The sequence below is a fragment of the Oncorhynchus mykiss genome, chromosome 4 (assembly GCF_013265735.2).
Source record: "Oncorhynchus mykiss isolate Arlee chromosome 4, USDA_OmykA_1.1, whole genome shotgun sequence".
Lineage (NCBI taxonomy): Eukaryota > Metazoa > Chordata > Actinopteri > Salmoniformes > Salmonidae > Oncorhynchus > Oncorhynchus mykiss.
This window is the reverse complement of record NC_048568.1, coordinates 5,305,566-5,330,000: the sequence shown is the minus strand read 5'-3', so window position 1 is coordinate 5,330,000 and position 24,435 is coordinate 5,305,566. Positions and strand designations below refer to the sequence as shown.

The 24,435-nt window shown below is 42.5% G+C and overlaps 1 protein-coding gene across 7 annotated transcripts in view; it reads left to right on the top strand.

Moving 5' to 3' along the window:
* Positions 1 to 24,435, top strand: part of LOC110521031 (serine/threonine-protein kinase MRCK beta) — a 133,497-nt gene that overhangs the window by 6,821 nt on the left and 102,241 nt on the right. For 5 of the 7 annotated variants that reach the window (XM_036975509.1, XM_036975512.1, XM_036975511.1 and 2 more), the window contains exons 2-3: positions 1,384 to 1,475; positions 24,044 to 24,127. In XM_036975509.1, the coding sequence (XP_036831404.1) occupies positions 1,384 to 1,475; positions 24,044 to 24,127 (176 nt within the window). Of the gene's footprint in view, positions 1 to 1,383; positions 1,476 to 5,611; positions 5,889 to 24,043; positions 24,128 to 24,435 lie in introns of those variants that run through there. The other 2 variants (XM_036975510.1, XM_036975513.1) reach the window with 2 other exon arrangements.

Genomic DNA, 24,435 nt, shown 5'->3' with positions numbered 1-24,435 from the left:
TCAGTTTGTGGCTGTGTTGTGAGGTCTGTTGGCCATACTGGCTCATGACTTAGTCTGCTGGTTTGTCTGTTTTGACCAGATCACTGTGGAGACAGGTTTATTTTCCAAATAAGCATGCTCTATTAGACTTGGCTGCCGTTTCCCAAATAGTTTATGATGGAGTTAAGGCATATTTATACAGAATAAAGTGTCAGCACTTGGAAGCTAGGGATGGGCACGGTTAATCGACTATCCGAACGGGCCTAATTTAACAATGGAAAGACTGTCTAAATTAAATAATCATCTCTATTGACATTTGAAATTCAAAACTTTTATGACAGACATACCGTAGCCTACACAGGTTTCACGCGCTTGTTGTTATTGTCGGGCATTCAAAGTGACACTAGGCTACAGTCGGGCTCCATGTGTAGCTATCAATGTCAGATCTCTAATCAATGCAAAATGGAATTAAAATGACAGAATTCAGTTGGCTAAATGAGGAGTAGGCTACAACAAGCAACCCTCAGGTAGGTCGTTTTTAAAATTTGAATGAAGTTGTAGACAAGGACAGAAAGTGCAGCATAATATGGCTGGCTATCTTTGTTAGCTTCGATTTGAAGCAGTCAAGAGAAGCACTACCAGATGGGGTGATGGATAATATATGGGATCTATAAGTTTGTTTCACTTGCACCAGTCTGCATGGCTCTCTCCCTCCTGTGTGTAACTGACCGGCCCCAGCCCATCCCCCGCTCTGATGTAAGCAGAGCTCCCAAGTCACGCAGGCTGCACATCAAGCTAGTTCCCAACTTTTAAACATATTTTGACTATCTGTGTTTCCGAAAACATTTCATGATTATTCAAATAGTGATATTATTTAAACGCCCATCCCTTTTGAAAGCCTAAGTAACATTTTATGCGGTTGCTAACATTGCCACAAACCCTCTTTTGATCCCATTTTGTATGTAACACATCAGCATAACAGACAAATGACATAAGTTGTCACCTTCTATTCATTGGATAATGTTGACAAATGGTCTAATGTAAAACATCATGGTCTTTTGAAATTTGTGTGTAACAACGTGTGGATATTCACACAGGTTCGTCCTATGGTTGAGGAACATGCTCTTCATGCATGGCTCATGTGAGCGAACTGGTATACTAAAACAGATTCACCTAACATATGATACAACAGGGACATTATATGAGGGTGTAATGTGAGGTGAACCGCTATACTAAAACAGATTCACCTAACATATGATACAACAGGGACATTATATGAGGGTGTAATGTGAGGTGAACTGCTATACTAAAACAGATTCACCTAACATATGATACAACCGGGACATTATATGATGGGTGTATGTATGCCTAAAGTACATATTTTTTCCCATTTTGTTATTGCAGTGAAGCCGTTCACCACCACCGTGAAGGAGATGCGTCTGCACAGGGAAGACTTCGAGATGCTCAAGGTGATCGGCAGGGGAGCATTTGGGGAGGTACGACTGCCTGAAACAACCAGTCATGCTTCAATTCAGTATAAAACTTTATTGGCATGAAATACATGGGTTATCCTGTCACTATCGTGAGTGGAAAAGCTTTGATGAGAGCCAGAGAGGAGGTAGGCCAACGCTATCTTTTTTGTAGATCCATATAACTTGCAGATCATATTCAGTGATGATATTTTCCGTGTTATCCACCTCATTGTTTTTCGTCGCTATGGGCACAAACGAACAACGGAAGTGATGGATTCGACTTTGGCTTTACTTCCCTACTGCAGTGTGCCGGTGGCAAACTTCCTGAGTAAAGTGTTAGGGGTTAGTAACTCAGTAAACTTGTAGAAATTCTTGCATGTTGCGTTTATTTTAGTTCAGTTTATTTGACATGTATTTTCACAAAAGCTCTGAACCTTTCTATTCTCATAGTTTCTACTGATTGTAAATGAAAGATACACATTTTTGCTAAGAGTGTTTATTATATTATTGATCTATTGACTGATGTTTCAAATCACCCAGCAGTGCTATTTGCAGAGTTGGCTCCAGATAAATATTGCAAATCTTCATCCATTCCTGAACCTGCTACCAAAAGCAAGCTACATATGGACAGTACCAAAACAAATGACCTAATGATTCTCTCTCTTCGTAGCAAAATCTGCAGAGCTGGGATGGTTGTGTCCCCCATATATATTACATTCTAATGGTTTCAAGAATTTTGTATTATAATTTAAATTGAAAAACTCTTAAGTTTCGTATCCGGCGTTGTTTTGTATATCAGTTAGTAAACCATGTGCTATGGAATTGGTATATCAAGAATCTCTTCCCAACTTTTTTGCAATCTATATGGCCAAGCTTTTTTGTTATTAAATTTAATTGGGTTACTTTTTTATTTATCACAATTGCCTTTAACCAATTTTGGTCTTTAATGCAAGGCCGACAGACAAGTTCCTTTTTCACTCTTCTACTTGCCTCTTTCATTTTTGCTGCAATTAGTTGGTTGTAATTTTTGGTAGAGCAGACATTTCCATATATTTTTGTTTGTGAAATACTTGCGTATTCCAACAATGCAGAGAGACAAATAATACATGCACAATGACTAACGATAACTTGGCTATATACACAGGGTACCAGTGTATGTAGATAATAAACAGTAGCAGCAGCAGATGTGATGGGTCAAACGAGTTGGAGCAATGCAGTTAGTTTGGGTAGCTATTTGATTAACTATTTAGCAGTCTTCTGGCTAAGGGATGGAAGAAGCTCTTCAGGGGCCTGTTGGTTCCAGACTTGGTGCATCGGTACCGCTTGCCGTGCAGTAGCAGAGAACAGTCTGTGGTAGCTGCATTCTGACCTTGTCTAGGGCATTTTTTATTTGATATAGAGGTCCTGGATGGCAGGGAGCTCGGTGTTAGTGATGCACTTGGCTTATACACTACCCGCCGTAGTGCCTTGCGGTCGGATGCCAAGCAGTTTCCATACCAAGCGGTGATGCAGCCAATTAATGGCCAGCCCATTAGCTGCTCCGGCCCACAAATGGAAACCCCTGTCTGTGTCCCAAATGGCACCCTATTGTTAAGTTCATGTTTTAAGTAGCCCAATACTTCTGTAATTACAGCGCTGTCCCTCTGTTGTTAGTGTGCTTGCTCAGAAATCACTGTTGGACCGGGCCTGAGTGTAATGGCCGTTATGTACTGTGCTGATACCGTGAAGTAAACATTATTAAAGTGGAACCTGATCATCGTGTCATTTGGCGTTTAACATTGGTAGCAGAGGATGCCTAATAACAATGTGCCAACTTGCTTCGACGAGAAGAGGTCGTGTGAAAGTTTGGAATTGAACTTGGAATCTGGACGTGAGTTACCAATCTAGACAAGAAAAAATGAGCACTATTATAGTTCAAGGGTAGCCTGAGATACAGCACTGCGCCAATAACTGATGGAATCCAAGTGAGTTACGTGGCATACTATACTGATCAGCAGAGAAATGGCGCGAACAAGTCACGTTCTTAAGACAGCCAGACAAGGGCTCCATTGCATGGAACCAATCCACTGGAACGTTTGAAGGAGATCAAAAATGTGCAATTTGTCAAAGCACTTACCATTTGGTTTGAAGACTGTCCTCATAAAAACAAACAACTTAAACTAACAGAGGGAAATGTAAGCACTGAGAGAGCAGTATAACATTACACTGTTGTAAAACAAATGTTTCAGATACCAAGAATTGTTATAGTTGAATCCTTAGGATATGCTGTGATTGATACTGCATGAACACAGTGTGTGATAAAAAAAAAATGACCTGATGGCTATGTCAGTGAATTAAATCGGAAGGATGTTCAAAATATGATTTGACCTTAACCAGTCCGGTTTCAAGGCAGCTCAGTCAAATGAGACCCTTCTCTGCTCTAGAAAAAACGGACTCTCTCTCCACTGTTCTCAACCTCCTTCTCGATCTATCTGCAGCCATTGACACCAGTGAACAATCAGATCCTCCTCTCCACCCTCTCAGGGTTGAGTGTCTCAGGCTCTGCACTCTCCTGGATTGCATCCAACCTGACAGGCTGTTCCTACCATGCAGCGTGAAGAGTATCTGTGTCTGTACCATATGCTCGCTCTACTGGTGTCCCCCAGGGCTCGGTTCTGGGCCCCCTCATTTATCTTTACATCAATTTCTCTGCTCTGTCATATCCTCACATGGTCACTCATCATTGCAATGCAGATGACACTCAACTACTTTTCTGCTTCCCCCCCACCTTCCTTATTCTCCCATGTCATCCCGCTATTCCGAATACTCCGCTGGTTTCCAGCCGAAGCATGCATCATCTTCAAGACCCTGGTGCTTGCCTAGGGAGCAGCAAGGAGAACTGTCCCTCCTTACCTTCAGGCTATGCTTAAACCCTACACCCCAACTCGAGCACTCCGTTCCGCCACCTCTGGTCTCTTGGCTCTCCCACCCCTATGGGAGGGCAGTTTGTGCGCAGCAAAGCTGCCCTACCTCTTTGAAGGGTATCTTAAATAACTCTCATGGCACCCTGACACAAAAATTGGTTATTCTAAGTGTCACATTGAAACAGAGGTGGTTCCTGCAGATATCTCCTTACTATTAAGCAAGACTTCCTTCAAGAAGGCAGGAGCTGTACTAAACATGGAAAATGACAAGGCAGGGATGTTTAAACACCCAGTGACCCGTGAACTTACTACCTCAGGACACTATTATGTAAATTTTTTAGACAGACGACGTAGAGTCCATGAAAATCTGATTCGGACAGTCACAGAGCACATGGAGGTTCTGACAGTCACAGAGCACATGGAGGTTCTGACAGTCACAGAGCAGATGACCACAGAGGGAAAATACGGCTGAAAGTATTGTTGAAACTTCACAAACAGTTTGGACATGCTACAGTTGACAGACTTCAGAAATTAATCAGCGGTACTGGGAGTAATGATGAGTATTTCTATTCAACGACAGATAGTGAGCATGTCAATGAAACAGGCCAGAAGTACAAAAAAAAACTTAAGCCCAGACCAGCTTTTTTCAGTGCTGGAGGCCTTGTGAACACAAAGAAACCCAGTGATGTCATCAAGCACTTAATTCATTACTGGATAAGTGTGCGTGGCCCTGCCCCAGAAATTGACAATGGAGAAGAGTTCAATAATAATGAAATGGCAGACTAATTCAACATGGAAATAAAAACTGCTGCATCCAGTCCATGGAGTACTGGACTTGTGGAGAGACATAATCAAGGACTCAGAGATTATGCTGAAAGTGATGCAAGACAATGAATGTGACTGGGAAACAGCCCTAGATTGGGAGCTGATGGCAAAGAACTCCATGCACAATGTGCCTGGCTACAGCCCATACCAGCTAGTGTTCAGGCAGAACCCTAATCTTCCCACTGTACTAGTTGACGAGCCACCAGCACCAGAAGCTTTACTCAAGCTGACACTTTCCGTTACTGAGTGTCTTTAGGAGCACAAGATCCGATCCTTCTTTTTATAGTCAGTCACAGAATCCGCTGGGGGACTGCACCTTTCAGCACTACATGCAGCGGGAAAGGCATTCACTGAAGAGGTGTTCAGAGAGAATTTGCAGGGCTCTGTAAACAATTCTGTCCCACAGATGAGAAGTACGAGACTGGAGACAGTGTACCACAAATGAGTTGACTGTCGAGTGGAAAGGACCCGGAGTCGTTATTGGCCAATATGGTATGGCGATATTTGTGAGGCACAGAGGCACCATTGTCTGGGTGCACCACTGAAGATTGCAGAAGGTAAATAAATGATCAACAAGTTGGAGGGGCTGTTGCTGAGAATCTGCATATCGAAAAGGTCACCGACACAAACCTACCAGATGTCTCATTCACTGATATGGACACTGAAACTGACACAGGAAATGGAGCAGAGACCTTCAACCATGACACAGGTAATACTTTTGAGGAAAACATTGAACAGCAGCCACATGTTAAAACATGGTTGTTCCAATCTGAAAACTACACAAACTGTTAAATGCATGGACAGAGAAAGTGGTATTCCACACACAGCAACATTCGAGCAGAAAAACATTCGACCAGAACTAGTACAACTTTCAGTACTCTGAACCAGCTGCCCTTTCTGTTACTGTGGTCAGTGGACCTGTCACTTGTAGATATTCTCAGAATTGAAACAATCTAGAATGACTGAATGACATTGATGAGGATGATGTCGTCGAAACAAATGACGTGTCATTTGACCTGCTTTAACGAGATGAGCTCAGTAATTGGAGGAAAAAAACTGAGGGTGTCAAAGACATTGGCCAAAAAAATATCTCAACACGGTGGATGTGTTCCCTTGAATAATTCTTTACTGGAATAGTGCCAAAAGCATGGCTAGAGATTTTGAGGAGCTGGCAACTAAAGAACTCCCAAAAGACTCACCGACATGAGTCTGTGTCACTGACAGTGGTCTGGTAGGAAAAAAATGCATACTTAAACAACTTCTTGATGCACCCATCCCGTTAGCGGGATCATTTGTCAACATCCGCTGAATTGCAGAGCTCCAAATTCAAATTAAATTACAAAAAATATAAAATTTTCATGAAATCACAAGGGCAATATAGCAAAACGCAGCTTAGCTTGTTGTTAATCCACCCAGTGTGTCAGATTGTCGGCAAAAGCATACCAAGCGTTTATGTAAGGACATCTCTCTCAGTAGACAAAATATTACAAACAGCTAGCAGCCAAGTAGATTGGTCAGCAAAGCAATAAATTAAATCGCTTACCTTTTGATCTTTGGATGTTTGCACTCACGAGATTCCCAGTTACACAATAAATGTTCCTTTTGTTCCATAAATATTATTTTTATATCCAAAATAGCTCCATTTGGTTGGCGTGTTATGTTCAGAAATCCACAGGCTCGAGCGGTCACGACATCGCAGACAAATTCCAAATAGTATCCGTAAAGTTCATAGAAACATGTCAAATGTTTTTTTTATAATCAATCCTCAGGTTGTTTTTACAATATATAATCGATAATATTTAAACCGGGACTGTAGCTTCTTCAATAGGGGAGAGAGAGTAATGTCTGCTCCAAGCTGTTGCGCATGCAAAACTCTGCTGGCACCCAGCCATCCACTGACGCGATGTGATCTTTCTCGCTAATTTTTCAAAATAAAATCCTGAAACTATGTCTAAAGACTTCACACCATGGGGAAGCCATAGGAAAAGGAATCTGGTTGATATCCCTTTAAATGGAGTGAAGGCAGGCAATGGAACAGAGAGCTTTCAGGAAAAACAACACTTCTGGGTTGGATTTTCCTCAATATCAGTCCTGTTATACTCAGACAATATTTTGACAGTTTTGGAAGCTTTAGAGTGTTTTCTATCCTAATCTGCCAATTATATGTATATTCTAGCTTCTGGGCCTGAGAAATAGGCAGTTTAATTTGGGTACGTTTTTCATCCAAACATCAAACTACGGCCCCCTACACTCAACAGGTTAATTCTATGGACATAAGCTGCATTTCTGCAGGAAACATTGCTGTCAAGGGACATTCACATCCGACCTCCACCTAAAGTTAAGGTTGAAGGAACTGTGGGAACTAAAAAAGCGTGTGTATGGCCGGGAAGATGCATCACTCTACTGGTACAACAAAGTCAAGGCAGCAATGCTGAGGACAGGAGGAAAAATGTCAAGTGGATCCTGCCGTCTTCTACTAGCTTGATCAAGACTGCAATGGCTGGAGTTCTCTCCTTTCATGTTGATGACATCATCTGTGGTGGCTCACAGACCACAACAGTGATTCCACACCGCAAAGCCATTTACCTGGACAGCCGTGAGGGGCGTGGCACTCCTTTTTTATGTTTCAGTTGCCAGAATAATACTGACGCAACAGGAGAGGTACATCATGAATCTTCAACCCATCTATTTGGATTCTCCAAGAGCCGTACAAAGAGACTCCTTCCTCCCTCTGCAATTGAAGCTGATCAGCTGAGGTCAAAGATGGGTCTAATTCTATGGGTTGATAGACAGAGTAGACCTGACGTTATGTTTGATGGCTGCAACTTGGCATTCAACACAAAACATGCCACTGTACAAACCATGCATGAGGGTAACTAAAATCAGAACAAGTGACTAACGTTTCAGCATGTGAGAAAAGATGACTCTGAAACTAGTTGTGCCTCCACCTTTATGTTTATGGAGGCACAAAAGGTGGACATCTAATTGTCTTACTGGGATGAGGAAGGAAGATTCTCACCTATCTGTTATCAAAGTATCAGCAGGGTTGTCAGGAGCACACTTGCTAGAAAACAACCTTGCTCCTGCAGATGGAATTGACAATGCAACATTGTTCTCAGAGCTTGCCTAATTTAAAAAAAAGGTTAAATAAAATACCACTGTTGAGGCAAAAAGGCCTGTGGTGTGTGTCACTGACAGCTACTCCCTGGTTGATGCTGTCAACCAAGTCTGTGACAGAAAATAATTCATTTTGAGAATAGCAGCATCAAGGAACTTATTCTGGCTCTGAGAATCCAGCGGATTCTGTGGTCAGCTACAAAGGAACAGCTGGCTGGCTGTTTGACAAAGAAAGTGTAATCCTGAAGGCACTCAGTAATGGAAAGTGGCAGCATGTGTAAAAATGTCACCTGACATTGCCACATGACCCATTGAAATGAGGGACTTGAATAATGCTTAGCCATTTAATTATTTGTTTTGTCTTTCAAGAAAAGTGTGAGAATAAGTTAAGTATCCTTAAACTTTTGTAATTACGCTGCTCTCTCTCTGTTATTAGTGTGGCTGTGCAGAGGTTACTGTTGGACCGGGCCTGAGCGTAATGGCCGCTATGTACCGTGCTGTGAAGTAAACGTTGTTAAACTGGAACCTAGTCGTTGTGTCCTTTGGAGTTAACACTATTCCCTATATTGTAAGTGCAATACTTTTGACCAGAGGCCTATGGGCCCTGGTTGAAGGTAGTGCACTGCATAGGGAGGGAATAGGGTGCCATTTTGGATACAGCCCATCACTCATAGATTGTGAGGGAGTTTAACTGTGTGTGTTTCCAATATGTGTGTGTGTGTGAGAGAGAGTGAAAAGGAGACAAAGATGGGGAAGAGTGTTTCCAATGTGTGTGTGTGTGTGTGAGCGCCTGTGTCATTTTGTATTTGTGTTCATGCCTTGTCTCAGCTAGAAGTTCTCAGACTTGGACGACTACTTGGTACTATTTAAAATGCGCACACACACACACACACACACACACCGAACACACGCTAGGCACAAGGAGGTCCGGACAACAGCCCTGCTTCCAGGAAACCCTCAGGAAAGGAATACCGTACCCAAGGGGAAACGCTGACCAAAATAGTGTTTCCCTTAACAGATAATGTCCCGTACACACGCACACACTGATAACGTGCCATTTCATATAAACTGGGCAGGACCACTTAAGTTCAGTCCAGTGCTTTGGCTGCTAGATAGGATGTGGTTTGTTTGGTATAAGGGGTGGTAACACTGCTAAAGTTCAAACTTGATGATACTTTTTGGGAATCCAATACTCATGTCACTTTTTGCTTGTTAACACAATTCAACCATTTGTTATTGTCGATTTGAAAATATAAGACCTAATTGTAAGCGCTAATTTAATAGCTTGGTCACTCACATACTTGCTACTTTGCACTTTCTCACAGTGAGTGTTTCTGTGTGAACAAGGCTGCAAGTCTCTACGTCTTGTTAGCTGTTGTTGTCATCGACTCTGCCCTACCTCGCGCCCTCTGCAGTTTCCTGTGGGCTTGTAAGTTACATGATGCCTTTCCAGATAAACAGGAAATGCAGGCCAAACACTTATGATGGATAGTGCCGCTGTCTCTCTTACCACATTCAACAAAGTCCTTTTCAGGGAGAAATGGAGGTCAGAGAACCATCCCTCTCCAACTAATGCCAAAAAGCTCACTCCATCCTGACTGTTCCTTCCTCCCTTTGAAACTCACCCTGCATGACTTTTAAAACAAGGGAGAGCAAGAACGAGGGTGATTAAAGTTAGAGGGAAAGGGAACCAAGAGACGGGAGAAAAAGCCAGATAATCACAGAGAGAGATGTATGAGTAGAGGGAAAGGGAACCAAGAGACAGGAGAAAATGCCAGATAATCAGAGAGAGCGATGTATGAGTAGAGGGAAAGGGAACCAAGAGACAGGAGAAAATGCCAGATAATCAGAGAGAGCGATGTATGAGTAGAGGGAAAGGGAACCAAGAGAACAGAGCAAAAGCAAGATAATCACAGAGCGAGGGATGAGAAGAGTGAAAGGGAACGTGAGAGACGGGAGAAAAACCCAGATAATCACAAAGAGAGCAGAAAGAATAGCGAAAGGGAATCAAGACACAGGAGCAAAAACCAGATAATCACAGAGAGAGCGAGGGATGAGATGAGGGAAAGAAATGCAGGACACGGGAGCAAAAGACAGATCCTCACAGAGGGTGGGCTGAGAAGAGGGAGAGGGAGCCAAGAGACGGGCGCAAAAGCAAGATAAACACAGAGAAAGCGAGGGGGGGATAAGGGAACCAAGAGACAGGAGCAAACGTCAGATATTCAGAGAGCGAGGGGAAATAAGGGAACCAAGAGATGGGAGCAAAAGCCAGAATCACAGAGGGCGAGGGGAAAGAAGAGTGAAGGGGAAAATAATACCGAGACCGAGGGGAAAGGAGAACGCAGATGGATGCCAAAGTGGATTTGGTCCAACACAGACTAGACCGGCTACTCTGCGTGCGCAAGCGGTTTTTATTTTTATTTTATTTTTTATTTTTAAAAAAAACATGTATTTCAATCAGTTCACCCACACTGTTGGCACCTGTCAACCAGTGTTTGTGTTGCCATTTTGTTACGTCACAGCATATTCTAAAATGGATTCAATAACAAAAAAATCCTCATCAATCTAACCACAATACCTCATAATGTCAAAGCGAAAACAGGTTTTTAGAAATGTTAGCATATTATTAAAATTAAAAAACATACTTGAGCTCATGTGCATCCTTTTTTCATTGATCATCCTTGATGTTTCTTCAACTTGATTTGAGTCCACCTGTGGTAAATTCAATTGATTGGACATGATTTGGAAAGGCACACACCTGTCTATATAAGGTTTCACAGTTGACTGCATGTCAGAGCAAGTCAAGCCAGAGAGAGTGACTGCTAGAGAGAGAGAGAGTGACTGCTAGAGAGAGAGAGAGTGACTGCTAGAGAGAGAGAGTGACTGCTAGAGAGAGTGACTGCTAGAGAGAGAGAGTGACTGCTAGAGAGAGAGTGACTGCTAGAGAGAGAGTGACTGCTAGAGAGAGAGTGCACGCGCAATGATTTATAGCAATGATATTCGACTGATAAGCTGTATAAAACTCTGCAGCTGCCATAAAAAAAATTAGAAGAATATAAGGTGACCCTGAAAGCCAGAAGGAGATGGGTAAATTAGACGTGCAGCCGGTCTTTACAGGCAATGCTGCAGCAAATGCAGCCTACATGTCACAAGACAGTTACCATGTTCATATAAATCATTTATTCTCATTTACTGGTTTCTCGCAGTTATTTATCCTGGGAAAAGTGACTTGTTTTGAGGGGTAAATCTCGCTAACCGAGTTCCCGCCATTCAACCCTAGTAGCGTATGATTCAAAAAGTTAGCTACGCTAATATATATAAAAGTATGTGGACACCCCTTCAAATGATTAGAGACAGCTATTTCAGCCACACCCATTGCTGACAGGTGTATAAAATTGAGCACACAGCCATGTAATCTCCATAGACAAACATTGGCAGGTGAATGGCCTTCCTGAAGAGCTCAGTGACTTTTTCAACGTGGAACCGTCATAGGATACCACCTTTCCAACAAGTCAGTCCGTCAAACTTCTGCCCTGCTAGAGCTGCCCCTGTCAACTGTAAGTGCTGTTATTGTGAACTGGAAATGTCTCGGAGCAACAACGGCTCAGTCACAAAGTGGTAGTCCACACATGCTCACAGAACGGGACCGCCGAGTGCTGAAGCGCGTAGCGTGTAAAAAATCATCTGTCCTCAGTTTCAACACTCACTACCGAGTTCCAAACTGCCTCTGGAAGCAATATCAGCACAATAACTGTTCTTTGGGAGCTTCATGCAATGTGTTTCCATGGCCAAGCAACGGCAAACAAGCCTATATTGACCATGCGCAATGCCAAGCGTTGACTGGAGTGATGAATCATGCTTCACCATCTGGCAGTCCGACGGATGAACCTGGGTTTGGCGGATGCCAGGAGAACACTACCTGCCCCAATGCATAGTGCCAACTGTAAAATTTGGTGGAGGAGGAATAATGATCTGGGGCTGTTTTTCATGGTTCGGGTTCGACCCATTAGATCCAGTGAAGGGAAATCTTAACACTACAGCATACAATGATATTCTCAATAATTGTGCTTCCAACTTCATGGCAACAGTTTGGGGGAAGGCCCTTTCCTGTTTCAGCATGACATGTGGAGTCTATTGCAGCAAAGGGGGGACCAACTCCATATTAATGCCCATGATTTTGGAATGAGCTGTTCGATGAGTAGGTGTCCACATAATTTTGGACTTGTGTATTTCATCTAACATATCCAGGAAATGGTACTAAGCTAACATATGAAATTATTTTGAGATCGTCATACCATGGCATTTAGCTATTTGATTTGAAATTGTGTAACCCCTTTAGGTATATTTAAAAAAATATATAATATTTCATGAAATATTGAATTTGGCCTTACTAAACCCAGCAAAAAAAGAAACGTCCTCTCACTGTAAACTGCGTTTATTTTCAGCAAACTTAACATCTGTAAACATTTGTATGAACATAAGATTTTACAACTGAGCCAAACTGAACAAGTTTCACAGACGTGATTAACAGAAATGGAATAATGTGTCCCTGAACAAAGGGGGGGTCAAAATCAAAAGTCAGTATCTGGTGTGGAGATCAGCCGCATTAAGTACTGCAGTGCGTCTCCTCCTTATGGACTGCACCAGATTTGCCAGTTCTTGCTGTGAGATGTTACCCCACTCTTCCACCAAGGCACCTGCAAGTTCCCAGACATTACTGGGGAGGGCGGTAGCCCTAGCCCTCACCCTCCGATCCAACAGGTCCCAGACGTGCTCAATGGGATTGAGATTCAGGATTTTCGCTGGCCATGGCAGAACACTGACATTCCTGTCTTGCAGGAAATCACGCACAGAACGAGCAGTATGGCTGGTGGCATTGTCATGCTGGAGGGTCATGTCAGGATGAGCCTGCAGGAAGGGTCCCACATGAGGGAGGAGGATGTCTTCCCTGTAACACACAGCGTTGAGATTGCCTGCAATGACAAGCTCAGTCCGATGATGCTGTGACACACCGCCCCAGACCATGATGGACCCTCCACCTCCAAATCGATCCCGCTCCAGAGTACAGGCAATGGTGTAAAGCTCATTCCTACGACGATAAACGCGAATCCGACCATCACCCCTGGTGAGACAAAACCACGTCTCGTCAGTGAAGAGCACTTTTTGCCAGTCCTGTCTGGTCCAGCGACGGTGGGTTTGTGCCCATTGTCGACGTTGTTGCCTAAGGGTGTGTTGTCGTGTGTTGTCTGAGGACCTGCCTTACAACAGGCCTACAAGCCCTCAGTCCAGCCTCTCTCAGCATATTGAGGACAGTCTGAGTACTGATGGAGGGATTGTGTGTTCCTGGTGTAACTCGGGCAGTTGTTGTTGCCATCCTGTACCTGTCCCGCATGTGTAATGTTCGGATGTACCGATCCTGTGCAGGTGTTGTTACACTTAGTCCTTGCAGTGGCAGACCATCAGCTGTCCGGCCTGTCTCCCTGCAGTGCTGTCTTAGGCGTCTCATGATACGGACATTGCAATATATTGCCCTGGCCACATCTGCAGTCATCATGCCTCCTTGCAGCATGCCAAAGGCACGTTCACACAGATGAGCAGGGACCCTGGGCATCTTTCTTTTAGTGTTTTTCAGAGTCAGTAGAAAGGCCTCTTTAGTGTTCTACGTTTTCATATCTGTGACCTTAATTGCATACCGTCAGTAAACTGTTAGTGTCTTAACGAGCGTTCCATTTAACAGCCACGGGGAAACGGTGTTTAAACCCTTTACAATGAAGATCTGTGAAGTTATTTGGATTTTTACGAATTATCTTTGAAAGACAGGGTCCTGAAAAAGGGACGTTTCTTTTTTTTGCTGAGTTTACTATAGCCCATTGAAACACATTGATTAACATGTTCATAAATGGTGAAAAAGAAATGTATCATAAGGTTGTGCGGTGTCTGTCCTAGGAGGTATATGAAAGCTGAGGGTATTTTAGTTTTTTTTTTAATGCATTTTTAACCCCTTATATTTGTTGGCACAAAACAACCTCCTTCAGTTTGTTTTGTATGGGTTGCCTTCAGACGAGTTCCGTGACTTGTGGGGATCGTAGAGCAAAACGGAGATCATGTTCGTTTGTCTTTTTCATGGTTGGTGTAGATGTCAGGTGATTGAATAATTTAAAGGCCAAACCGTTCAGAAGATACAAATGTTTTTTGTGAGAAGACTGATTTTCTCATGCTCTGACAAACTGTAACTTGTTTTCTTTCCATCGCTGATGTGGAAGGCAACATAGGCTGATGCGGTGTATTGAGATGCAGCCCATGCAAAAAAAGTATCTTTGTCTTAAACGGACAGGTTTTGATGGATGTTTTTATTATGTTATTTTATTGACGTATGGGTGCGTCAATAGACTTATGGTTTGATTCATAGTTGGTTTTGGTATTTTTAACCTGCATGTTGAGATTGTGTCTGGTGGGAATAAACACAATGATCATGCAGACGATGGTGCACACGGATGCACGGGCGGAACGGTTTGGTCATGGTGTAAGAGGTCAACATCGTGACTGAAATGACGCCCTAGCCTAAAATAGTGCGCTAGTGGTTAGAGCGTTGGGCCAGTAACCGAAATGTTGCCATTCTGATCTGCCGTTCTGCCCCTGAACAAGGCAGTTAACCCACTGTTCCTAGGCCGTCATTGTAAATAAGAATTTGTTCTTAAACTGACTTGCCTAGTTAAATAAAGGTTAAATTTAAATAATGTCACTTAAAATATAGCCCCAGTAGGTAACCTATAATAAGTTAATCAATGCATAGCAGTGGCACTAACATACCTTAAGGGAATTATTTTTTTGACATTTGCCATATGGTTAGTGAGTCCACATTACAAATGTACGGTCCCTTACTAGACGTCCGACAAAGTTTCTAAAATTTGCGGACGGTGTCGGGCCGTGCGGCAGGGCCGGATCTTCCAGGAAGTCATCAAACGAACTCTCTCGGACATTCGGTTTCAGTTTTATAAAATGTTTCCGCTCTCCCGGTAAATCCCACAAGAGGGCGAATGGAATCATATTGCAAATGTACAAAACATCACCAATCACGACGTGGCCTTATCTCCTAAACGGAAAAGATTTAGAAGACAAACATGGTGAGCATAGGTTTGGCGTAATGGGCAGTTGGCCCCGAACAAGATGGCGTCTAGGCCTCAACGGTTTTTGAGTCATGGCCATTTTTCTGGGATTAAAGGTAAAAAATTTAAATAGAGCAATAATTTTTCTGCTTCACGTCAAAGTAAATGAACCTACAGTGTCAAAAAAAGAACCAGCCATTTATCGATCGTCATTTAAGTGAAATCGTACAATGTCAAATTGGTGATGTTCAAAAATAGGTGTTTTTAATTTTTATTTTCTGAAATAACACACACTCACTAAACCCACCCTTAACATAGACTTAAAACTCCTGAAGTGCCTTAAAATGATGTCATAGGTGCTGTTTTGAAGGGTTAAAAAGGTCAGATCTTTTCAAAACTGCATGTGTTATTAGGCAACCCTCATGAACTGTAAATCAGTAATTTCTCCCAACAGATGTGAAAGAAAAGCTCTCCACACACACACACACAGCAAGAATGGAGTGACAAAGTGCGGTGCTTAAAGACACACAGAGCCAGGCCTCCCGGGTGGCGCAGTGGCTGTACCACCAGAGACTCTGGGTTCGCGCCCAGGCTCTGTCGTAACCTGCCGCGAACGGGAGGTCCGTGAGGCGATGCACAATTTGGCCTAGCGTCGTCCGGGTTAGGGAGGGCTTGGCCGGTAGGTATATCCTTGTCTCATCGCGCACCAGCGACTCCTGTGGCAGGCCGGGCGCAGTGCGCGCCAACCAAGGTTGCCAGGTGCACGATGTTTCCTCCGACACATTGGTGCGGCTGGCTTCCGGGTTGAATGCGCGCTGTGTTAAGAAGCAGTGCGGCTTGGTTGGGTTGTGTATCGGAGGATGCATGACCTTCAACGTTCATCTCCCGTACGGGAGTTGTAGCGATGAGACAAGATAGTAGCTACTAAACAATTGGATACCACGAAATTGGGGAGACACGGGTCAAAAAATAAAAAAAATAAGACAGAGCCTACAATGGCATTTCCATATTCTCAAGGCCGTGCCGAGTTCAACAAGATGCCCCGCATGACCGTAGCTCGCTCTGAGTGCAGCGACCGTGAAAAAAGTAGGCCCAAAATGAAGCCTGGCCCTAAATTTCATTTGCTTTTGGGTGACAGTGGGAGAACCTTTAGGGTGAGAAGCACAATTTGACCTCAGGAACGTTCCTGAGGTTCTCCCGATCTGTGCAAGCCTAACCTTGACCGTGTGGCATTAACCCTTAACTGTTTGATGTAAACACCTTTTAACTGTTTTCAATGACTTCTCTCCCCATAGGAATACATAGCCTGCACCCCTAAATTCAACCTCAAGCCTATGTGGGTTATGAATGTCTTATGAACCTGTCTTCGATGACAATCCATCATGCCACTATGACGTCTAGCTGTGTTGATTCTAAGATTCCTGGACCAACCGGAAGTGGTTAAAATCACCCTAAAAGTGTTTTTCCATACCCAACCAGCAGTTTGTGATAAATAGTGCATTCAACCCTGTGTAAATCGGTCAGTTCTTAACGTAAACACTTAAAACTCGGGATTCTGTAAAGGCATAGCCCAATCAGGATATGTGTTTACTTATAGCTTCCTGTGTCAACCGGAAGTGCCTTAAAAGGTGTCATAGGGGCTGTTTCGAAGGGTTAAAAAGGTCAGATCATATGTGTGATTAGGCAACCCCCATGAACTGTAAATCAGTCATGTCTCCCATAAAATTTCCAAGAAAAAAAATCACACACACACAGCTAGGCCAGAGGGACACAGAGACAGACAGTGCCTGCAATAGTTACCTTTGTTCAAACTAAAAAAGAACCGTCAGACCTAGAGTTCTGAAACTTTAGAAACCTGTTCTAGACCTCAGGTCGATGTTACGTGGCAAGACTAGGTGCATTGAAACCGGCTCGGCCCATAGAGACGGACCCCAACCTTTCTGTCCGATAGCTCATTCAAGGACCCCGTAGCAAGGCATGGAAAAAAGTGGATTTTCAGCACCAATTAAAATCTTGCTCGGGCACCGAATGACCTATCGAGCCGAGATTCAGGGTCTCCTCGCATAGGCCTACACACAATGTCAGAACTGGACCCGCAGCTAGAACGTAACTATGTGTTTTACGTTTTTATTATGTTTTAAACTGAAGGCGCTGTGAATTTTGGGCCTGCTCTGAAATATGTGAAAGTTGGCTTCTAAACGAGTTGGAAAAAGTGGGTTTGGTTCAGATGGTATCAGTTTGGTTTCAGAATGATATCTAATTGACTGATGGACGGTAAATGCTGGTGACTATTGTCCATTTGCAATATGTTTAAACAGAGAGGGACCATCACCAAAATGGCATTCTGAAATCAACACCAACGAGCGATGGAGAGGAACCAGAAACACTGCCCATCCCGAGTTCATCGGGCCAGTCAATTTCGCATTTCTGCAGGATTTTTGAGCATGACAAATTCGTCATGGTAAATGTCCATTGAAACATATTGTAAATGCACAGCCGTGCACCTGGTGATTGGAACGTGTTACCAGGAGCACATTTTTCAAATGGTTTTTAAATGCCATTACGGGGTAGCAAGATGTCCACAGTTGGGTAGGGAGCACCCCCCACCCGTGCCCATCCAATTTGGACGTTTTTCAAAAAATCGTTACAAAACAACAGTCCCACTTCTCCCTCATCATACATGACAAATAGACCATCTAGGTTGATTCATGGCTTAACATAGTGCTAAATATCATTTTGGCAGTATAAATGCCTTTTGGACATGGTTCACTGACTTTTGGGTTTGTAAACCGACTTCCATTGATCGTACATGGCAAATGGACATAACACTCTGATTTGGCACTTTCAAATCTTTCATATTGCATTTGGACATTTATTATGGCATTTGGCCAAAAAGAAAAGTGACTTGACTTCCTATTTAATCATATTGCAAATGGACAAAACATATGCCTTATGCACAAGTAAAAAAAATAACAAAAGAAATGATAATAAAATATGAGTGAAGTATGTTGATACAGTTCTTATACATGTGTAATTGACACAAAAATCGAAATAATTTCAAAAAACGGTCCAGAAAGCACTTTAAGGGGGTGATAAGCTTTTCGAAATTGTACTTTTGGGTCTTGACTTGTGTTACATTTGTAATATGAAAAATCACGGTGAAGCGCACTCGCCATCTGTTGGATTTTTGGAGTGTTACACTTGGCATTTGCCATATGGCATTTGCAATCAACTTTGAATGAAACAACACCGAATTGAGTGGTATTGGACACCGTGTATATGGTTCGTACAGTGCCAATGACTTCCATTCATGTTTGTACATTTCAGGGGGGTGTTCCCTTACATTTTGATCACCACCTGCTTTCCATATTCACTACAGCTACACTACTATCCTCAATGATCCCCTCATAGGCCCAGAGCAATACCCCCCCCCACACACACACACACACACACACACACACACGGCTGTGCAAGTGCATGAGGGCTTTGAGGGATTCTGTACCCGATAAGTCATTCAGTAACCCGGTCATCAGACCCAATGGAAGCTCTTCGACCTCTCACCTTCCTTCCACTCAGTCAATCATGACGAACTTGGTGCAAATTGTATTAGAAAGTATTGGAAGGCCTTTGTCAAGTCTCTTAACTCCTTAGTCTCACTCAACACACTTTTTTGTTTTATTTTTGGAATTCATGTCCTTCCATACAGTGCATTCAGAAATCATTCAGACTTTTGACTTTTTCCACATTTTGTTACTTTACTACAGCCTTATTCGAAAATGGATTAAATAGTTTTTCCCCCAAATCAATCTACACATGATACCCCATAATGGCAAAGCAAAAACATATTTTTATCAATGATAGCAAATGTATAAAAAATAATAAACTGAAGTATGCAATAAGTGTTCAGACCCTTTACTCTGTGCCTTTTTAGGTGCCTTTTTGGCAAACTCCAAGTGGGCCGTTACAGTTGAAATCGGAAGTTTACATACACCTTAGCCAAATACATTTAAATTCATTTTTTTCACAATTCCTGACATTTAATCCTAGTAAAAATTAATTGTCTTATTAGGTCAGTTAGGATCACCACTTTAGAATGTGAAACGTCAGAATAATAGTAGATTGATGTATTTTAGCTTTTATTTCTTTCATCACATTCCCAGTGGGTCAGAAGTTTACATACTCAATTAGTATTTGGTAGCATTGCCTTTAAATTGTTTAACTTCGGTCAAACGTTTCGGGTAGCCTTCCACAAGCTTCCCACAATAAGTTGGGTGAATTTTGTCCCATTCCTCCTGACAGCGCTGGTGTAACTGAGTCAGGTTCGTAGGCACCCTCGTTCGCACACACTTTTTCAGTTCTGCCCACACATTTTCTATAGGATTGAGGTCAGGGCTTTGTGATGGCCACTCCAATACCTTGACTTTGTTGTCCTTAAGCCATTTTGCCACAACTTTGGAAGTATGCTTGGGGTCATTGTCCGTTTGGAAGACCCATTTGCGACCAAGCTCTAACTTCCTGATTGATGTCTTGATGATGATTTTACTTCAATATATCCACAATTTCCCTGCCTCATGATGCCATCTATTTTGTGAAGTGCACCAGTCCCTCCTGCAGCAAAGCACCCCCACAGCATGATGCTGCCAACCCCGTGCTTCACGGTTTGTATGGTGTTCTTCGTCTTGCAACCCTCCTCTTTATCCTCCAAACATAACGATGGTCATTATGGCCAAACAGTTCTATTTTTGTTTCATCAGACCAGATGACATTTCTCCAAAAAGTATGATCTTTGTCCCCATGTGCAGTTGCAAACCATAGTCTAGCTTTTTTATGGCGGTTTTGTAGCAGTGGCTTTGTCCTTGCTGAGCGGCCTCAGGTTATGTCGATATAGGACTCGTTTTACTGTAGATATAGATACTTTTCTACCTGTTTCCTCCAGCATCTTTACAAGGTCCTTTGCTGCAGTTCTGGGATTGATTAGCACTTCGCAAAACAAAGTATGTTCATCTCTAGGAGACAGAACGTGTCTCCTTCCTGAGCAATATGACGGCTGCGTGGTCCCATGGTGTTTATGCTTGCGTACTATTGTGTTTACAGCTGAACGGGGTACCTTCAGGCATTTGGAAATTGCTCCTAAGGATGAACCAGACTTGTGGAGGTCTACAATTTTCTTTCTGAAGTCTTGGCTGATTTCTTAAGATTTTCCATGACATCATTTTCCAAGCTGTTTAACTTCTCTAGGGTAGGGGGAAGCATTGGGAATTTTGGATGAAAAGCGTGCCCAACTTAAACTGCCTGCTACTCTGCCATAAAAGCTAGAATATGCATGTTATTAGTAGTATTGGATAGAAAACACTCTGAAGTTTCTAAAACTGTTTGAATGATGTCTGTGAGTATAACAGAACTCATATGGCAGGCAAAAACCTGAGAAAAAAATCCAACCAGGAAGTGGGAAATCTAAGGTTTGTAGTTTTTCGACTCTTGCCCTATCGAATACACAGTGTCTGTGGTCATGTTGAACTTCCTAAGGCTTTCACTAGATGTCAACAGTCTTTAGAAACTTGTTTGATGCTTCTACTGTGAAGTGGTGCCGAATGAGAGGGGAATGAGTCAGAGGTCTGCCAGCAGCCACAAGCTCCACGAGCGACCTGCGTTCCATTGCATTTCTGAAGACAAAGGAATTCTCCGGTTGGAACATTATTGAAGATTTATGTTAAAAACATCCTAAAGATTGATTCCCTACATTGTTTCACATGTTTCTATGGACTGTAACGGAACGTTTTGACATTTGTGTGCTCCTAGTGAACGCTCTTCGTGACTTTAGATTTGTCCAAAAGTAGCTATTTGGACATAAATGATGAACATTATCGAACAAAACAAACATTTATTGTGGGACTGGGATTCCTGGGAGAGCATTCTGATGATCATCAAAGGTAAGTCAATATTTATAATGCTATTTCTGACTAATGTTGACTCCCAACATGGCGGTTTTCAATGTGGCTTGATTTTTCGTCTGAGCGCCGTACTCAGATTATTGCATGGTTTGCTTTTTCCGTAAAGGTTTTTAAAAAAATCTGAGACAGCGGTTGCATTAAGGAGAAGTTTCTTTAATTCTGTGAATAACACTTCTGTCGTTTATCAATGTTTATTATGAGTATTTCTGTAAATTGATGTGGCTCTCTGCAAAATCACCAGATGTTTTGGAACTACTGAACGTAACGCGCCAATGTAAACTCAGATTTTTGGATATAAATATGAACTTTACCAAACAAAACATACATGTATTGTGTAACATGAAGTCCTATGAGTGTCATCTGATGAAGATCATCAAAGGTTACTGATTATTTGTATCTATATTTTTGTGACTCCACTCTTTGGCTGGAAAAATGGCTGTGTTTTTCTGTGACTTGGCTCTGACCAAACATAATCGTTTCGTTTGCTTTCGCCTTAAAGCCTTTTTAAAATCGGACACTGTGGCTGGATTTACAACAAGTGTATCTTTAAAATGGTGTAAAATACATGTATGTTTGAGGAATTTTAATTATGGGATTTCTGTTTTGAATTTGGTGCCCTGCAGTTTCACTGGCTGTTGACAGGTGGGACGCTACCATCCCACGTACCCTCGAGAGATTAAAGGCACAGTCAACTTAGTGTATGTAAACTTCTGACCCACTGGAATTGTGATACAGTGAATTATAAGTGAAATAATCTGTCTGTAAACAGTTGTTGGATAAATGACTTGTCATGCACAAAGTAGATGTCCTAAAAGACTTGTCAAAACTACAGTTTTATCAAGAAATGTGTGGAGTGGTTGAAAAACGAGTTTGTAAACTCCCGACTTCCAATGTAAGTTTATTACATTTATTTTACCGTTATTTAACTAGGCAAGTTAGTTAGTTAGTTTTCAATGACGGCCTAGTTAGTTTTCAATGACGGTAGTGTTTTGTTTTAAAATATTCTAATTCAATTTAAAACCATGTGGGAACATGGTTAACTGCCTTGTTCAGAACGACAGATATGTACCTTGTTAGCTCGGGGAATTGAACTTGCAATCTTTCTGTTACTAGTCCAACGCTCTAACCACTAGGCTACGCTGCCTCCCCTTTCCCCAGATATGTCTGAAGCACTATGACTGTTGGTTTAGATGTATTTGGCCTGTAAGTGCATGTGTACGGTTTTGAATTGGCTTCTAAATAAATCTTATTTTTCTTCAATTTCCGCCTAAAATGACATGCCCAAATCTAACTGCCTGTAGCTCAGGACCTGAAGCAAGGATATGCATTTTCTTGATACCATTTGAAAGGAAAAACTTTGAAGTTTGTGGAAATGTGAACTTAATGTCGGAGAACATAACGTAAAAGCTAAACCAAACCAAAACATTTTTTTTCCCAATCTTTGAAATGTAAGAGTACATTGAGACAGCGATTCTATGTGTAATTTAGTTGTTGTCCACGAGATGGCAGCAGTGTGTGCAAAGTTAGACTGCCAGGAGTTTGCCAATATGTGCCGAAGTGGTCAATTTATACATCTTTAAAGACTTTTTAATCATAGCTCATTAACAGCTCTCATACATATGTCTAGGGCCAGAACTATTTTACGGACCAGATTCTCCACAAGCCAGCTAACTACAGTGTTTTTCCCCTAACATTGTACATATGGCTTTTTCCCCTCTCAATAAGCTCTGACCCACCCAGTCTTTTGGCTTCAACATTTTATTTTCAGGCCTAATTGCCTCCCACCTGGAAAATAATCGAATTAGCCCCTCAAATCAAAATCCAACATGTTGAAGCCAAAATATTTTAGATGGGGGACAGAGCTTAGTGGGAGGGCAAAACACCGTATGTACGATGTTAGGGGAAACACTGTAGTACGCTGACTTGCAACGGAAAAATCTAAAGGAGCGTTTTTTTATTGAACTAGTCCAGTTAGTCCCTCCCTTTTCTGTCCATTTTCTTCCATTTGTTGCCTAATGAACACAAGCCTATATTCCCCCTTAGTGCACACCAACATCCAGTATGCATATGAGGATCAAAACACTATGGCTGCCACCCAAGTGGCACCCCAATCCCTGGGACTCCCGAGTGGAGCAGCGGTCTCAGGTACTGCATCTCAGTGCTAGAGAGGTCACTACAGACCCTGGTTCCATCCCAGGCTGTATCACAACTGGCCGTGATCGGGAATCCCGTGGGGCGGCGTACAATTGGCCCAGCGTCATCCGGGTTAGGGGAGGGTTTGGCTGGGGTAGGCCTTCATTGTAAATAAGAAGTTGTTCTTAACCTTTATTTAACTTGGCAAGTCTGTGAAATAGTGTACTACTCTTGACCAGGGCCCAATATAGCGACTATGGTGCCATTTGGAATGCACCCACTATCTTAGAAAGCATTGTGTCCTGGGGGAGGCTCCTAGTTTACAGTAACTAGGCCAGTAGGAACGGGCAGGAAACATCAATAAGGAAGAACCCGCAATTCTCAGCTCTCTTAATTAGGCTGCATTTTAATTGTGTATTAATGATTTCTCTCTACCACTCTCTCCTCCTCCATCTCTTTATTTATCTCTCTCCCCTCCCATCTCTTTATTTATCTCTCTCCCCTCCCATCTCTTTATTTATCTCTCCCACTCCCTCCATTTCGCTCCCCCACTCTAGGTTGCGGTGGTGAAGATGAAGAACACAGAACGCGTTTACGCCATGAAGATCCTGAACAAGTGGGAGATGCTGAAGAGAGCCGAGGTAAGGATCATACTGTAGTGTCGAAAATCTCCAATTGAAAGCTATAAATAGAAGAGCTAGAAGGTATATTCCCAGTCAAGTCAAGGTCCTGTGCTGGATGTAGTTTTATTTATATGTGATAGAGAAGAGCCATTTCTGCATACTGATTTGTGCTCCCAATAAGTGCTCAAGGCTTCATGTTCAATACACTTGTATTTGTTATGGATCCCCATTAGCTGCTGCCCTCTTCCTGGTGTCCAGCAAAATTAAGGCAGATTATACCAATTTAAAATCATTACAATGCATTCAGAGATTTCACAACACACTGT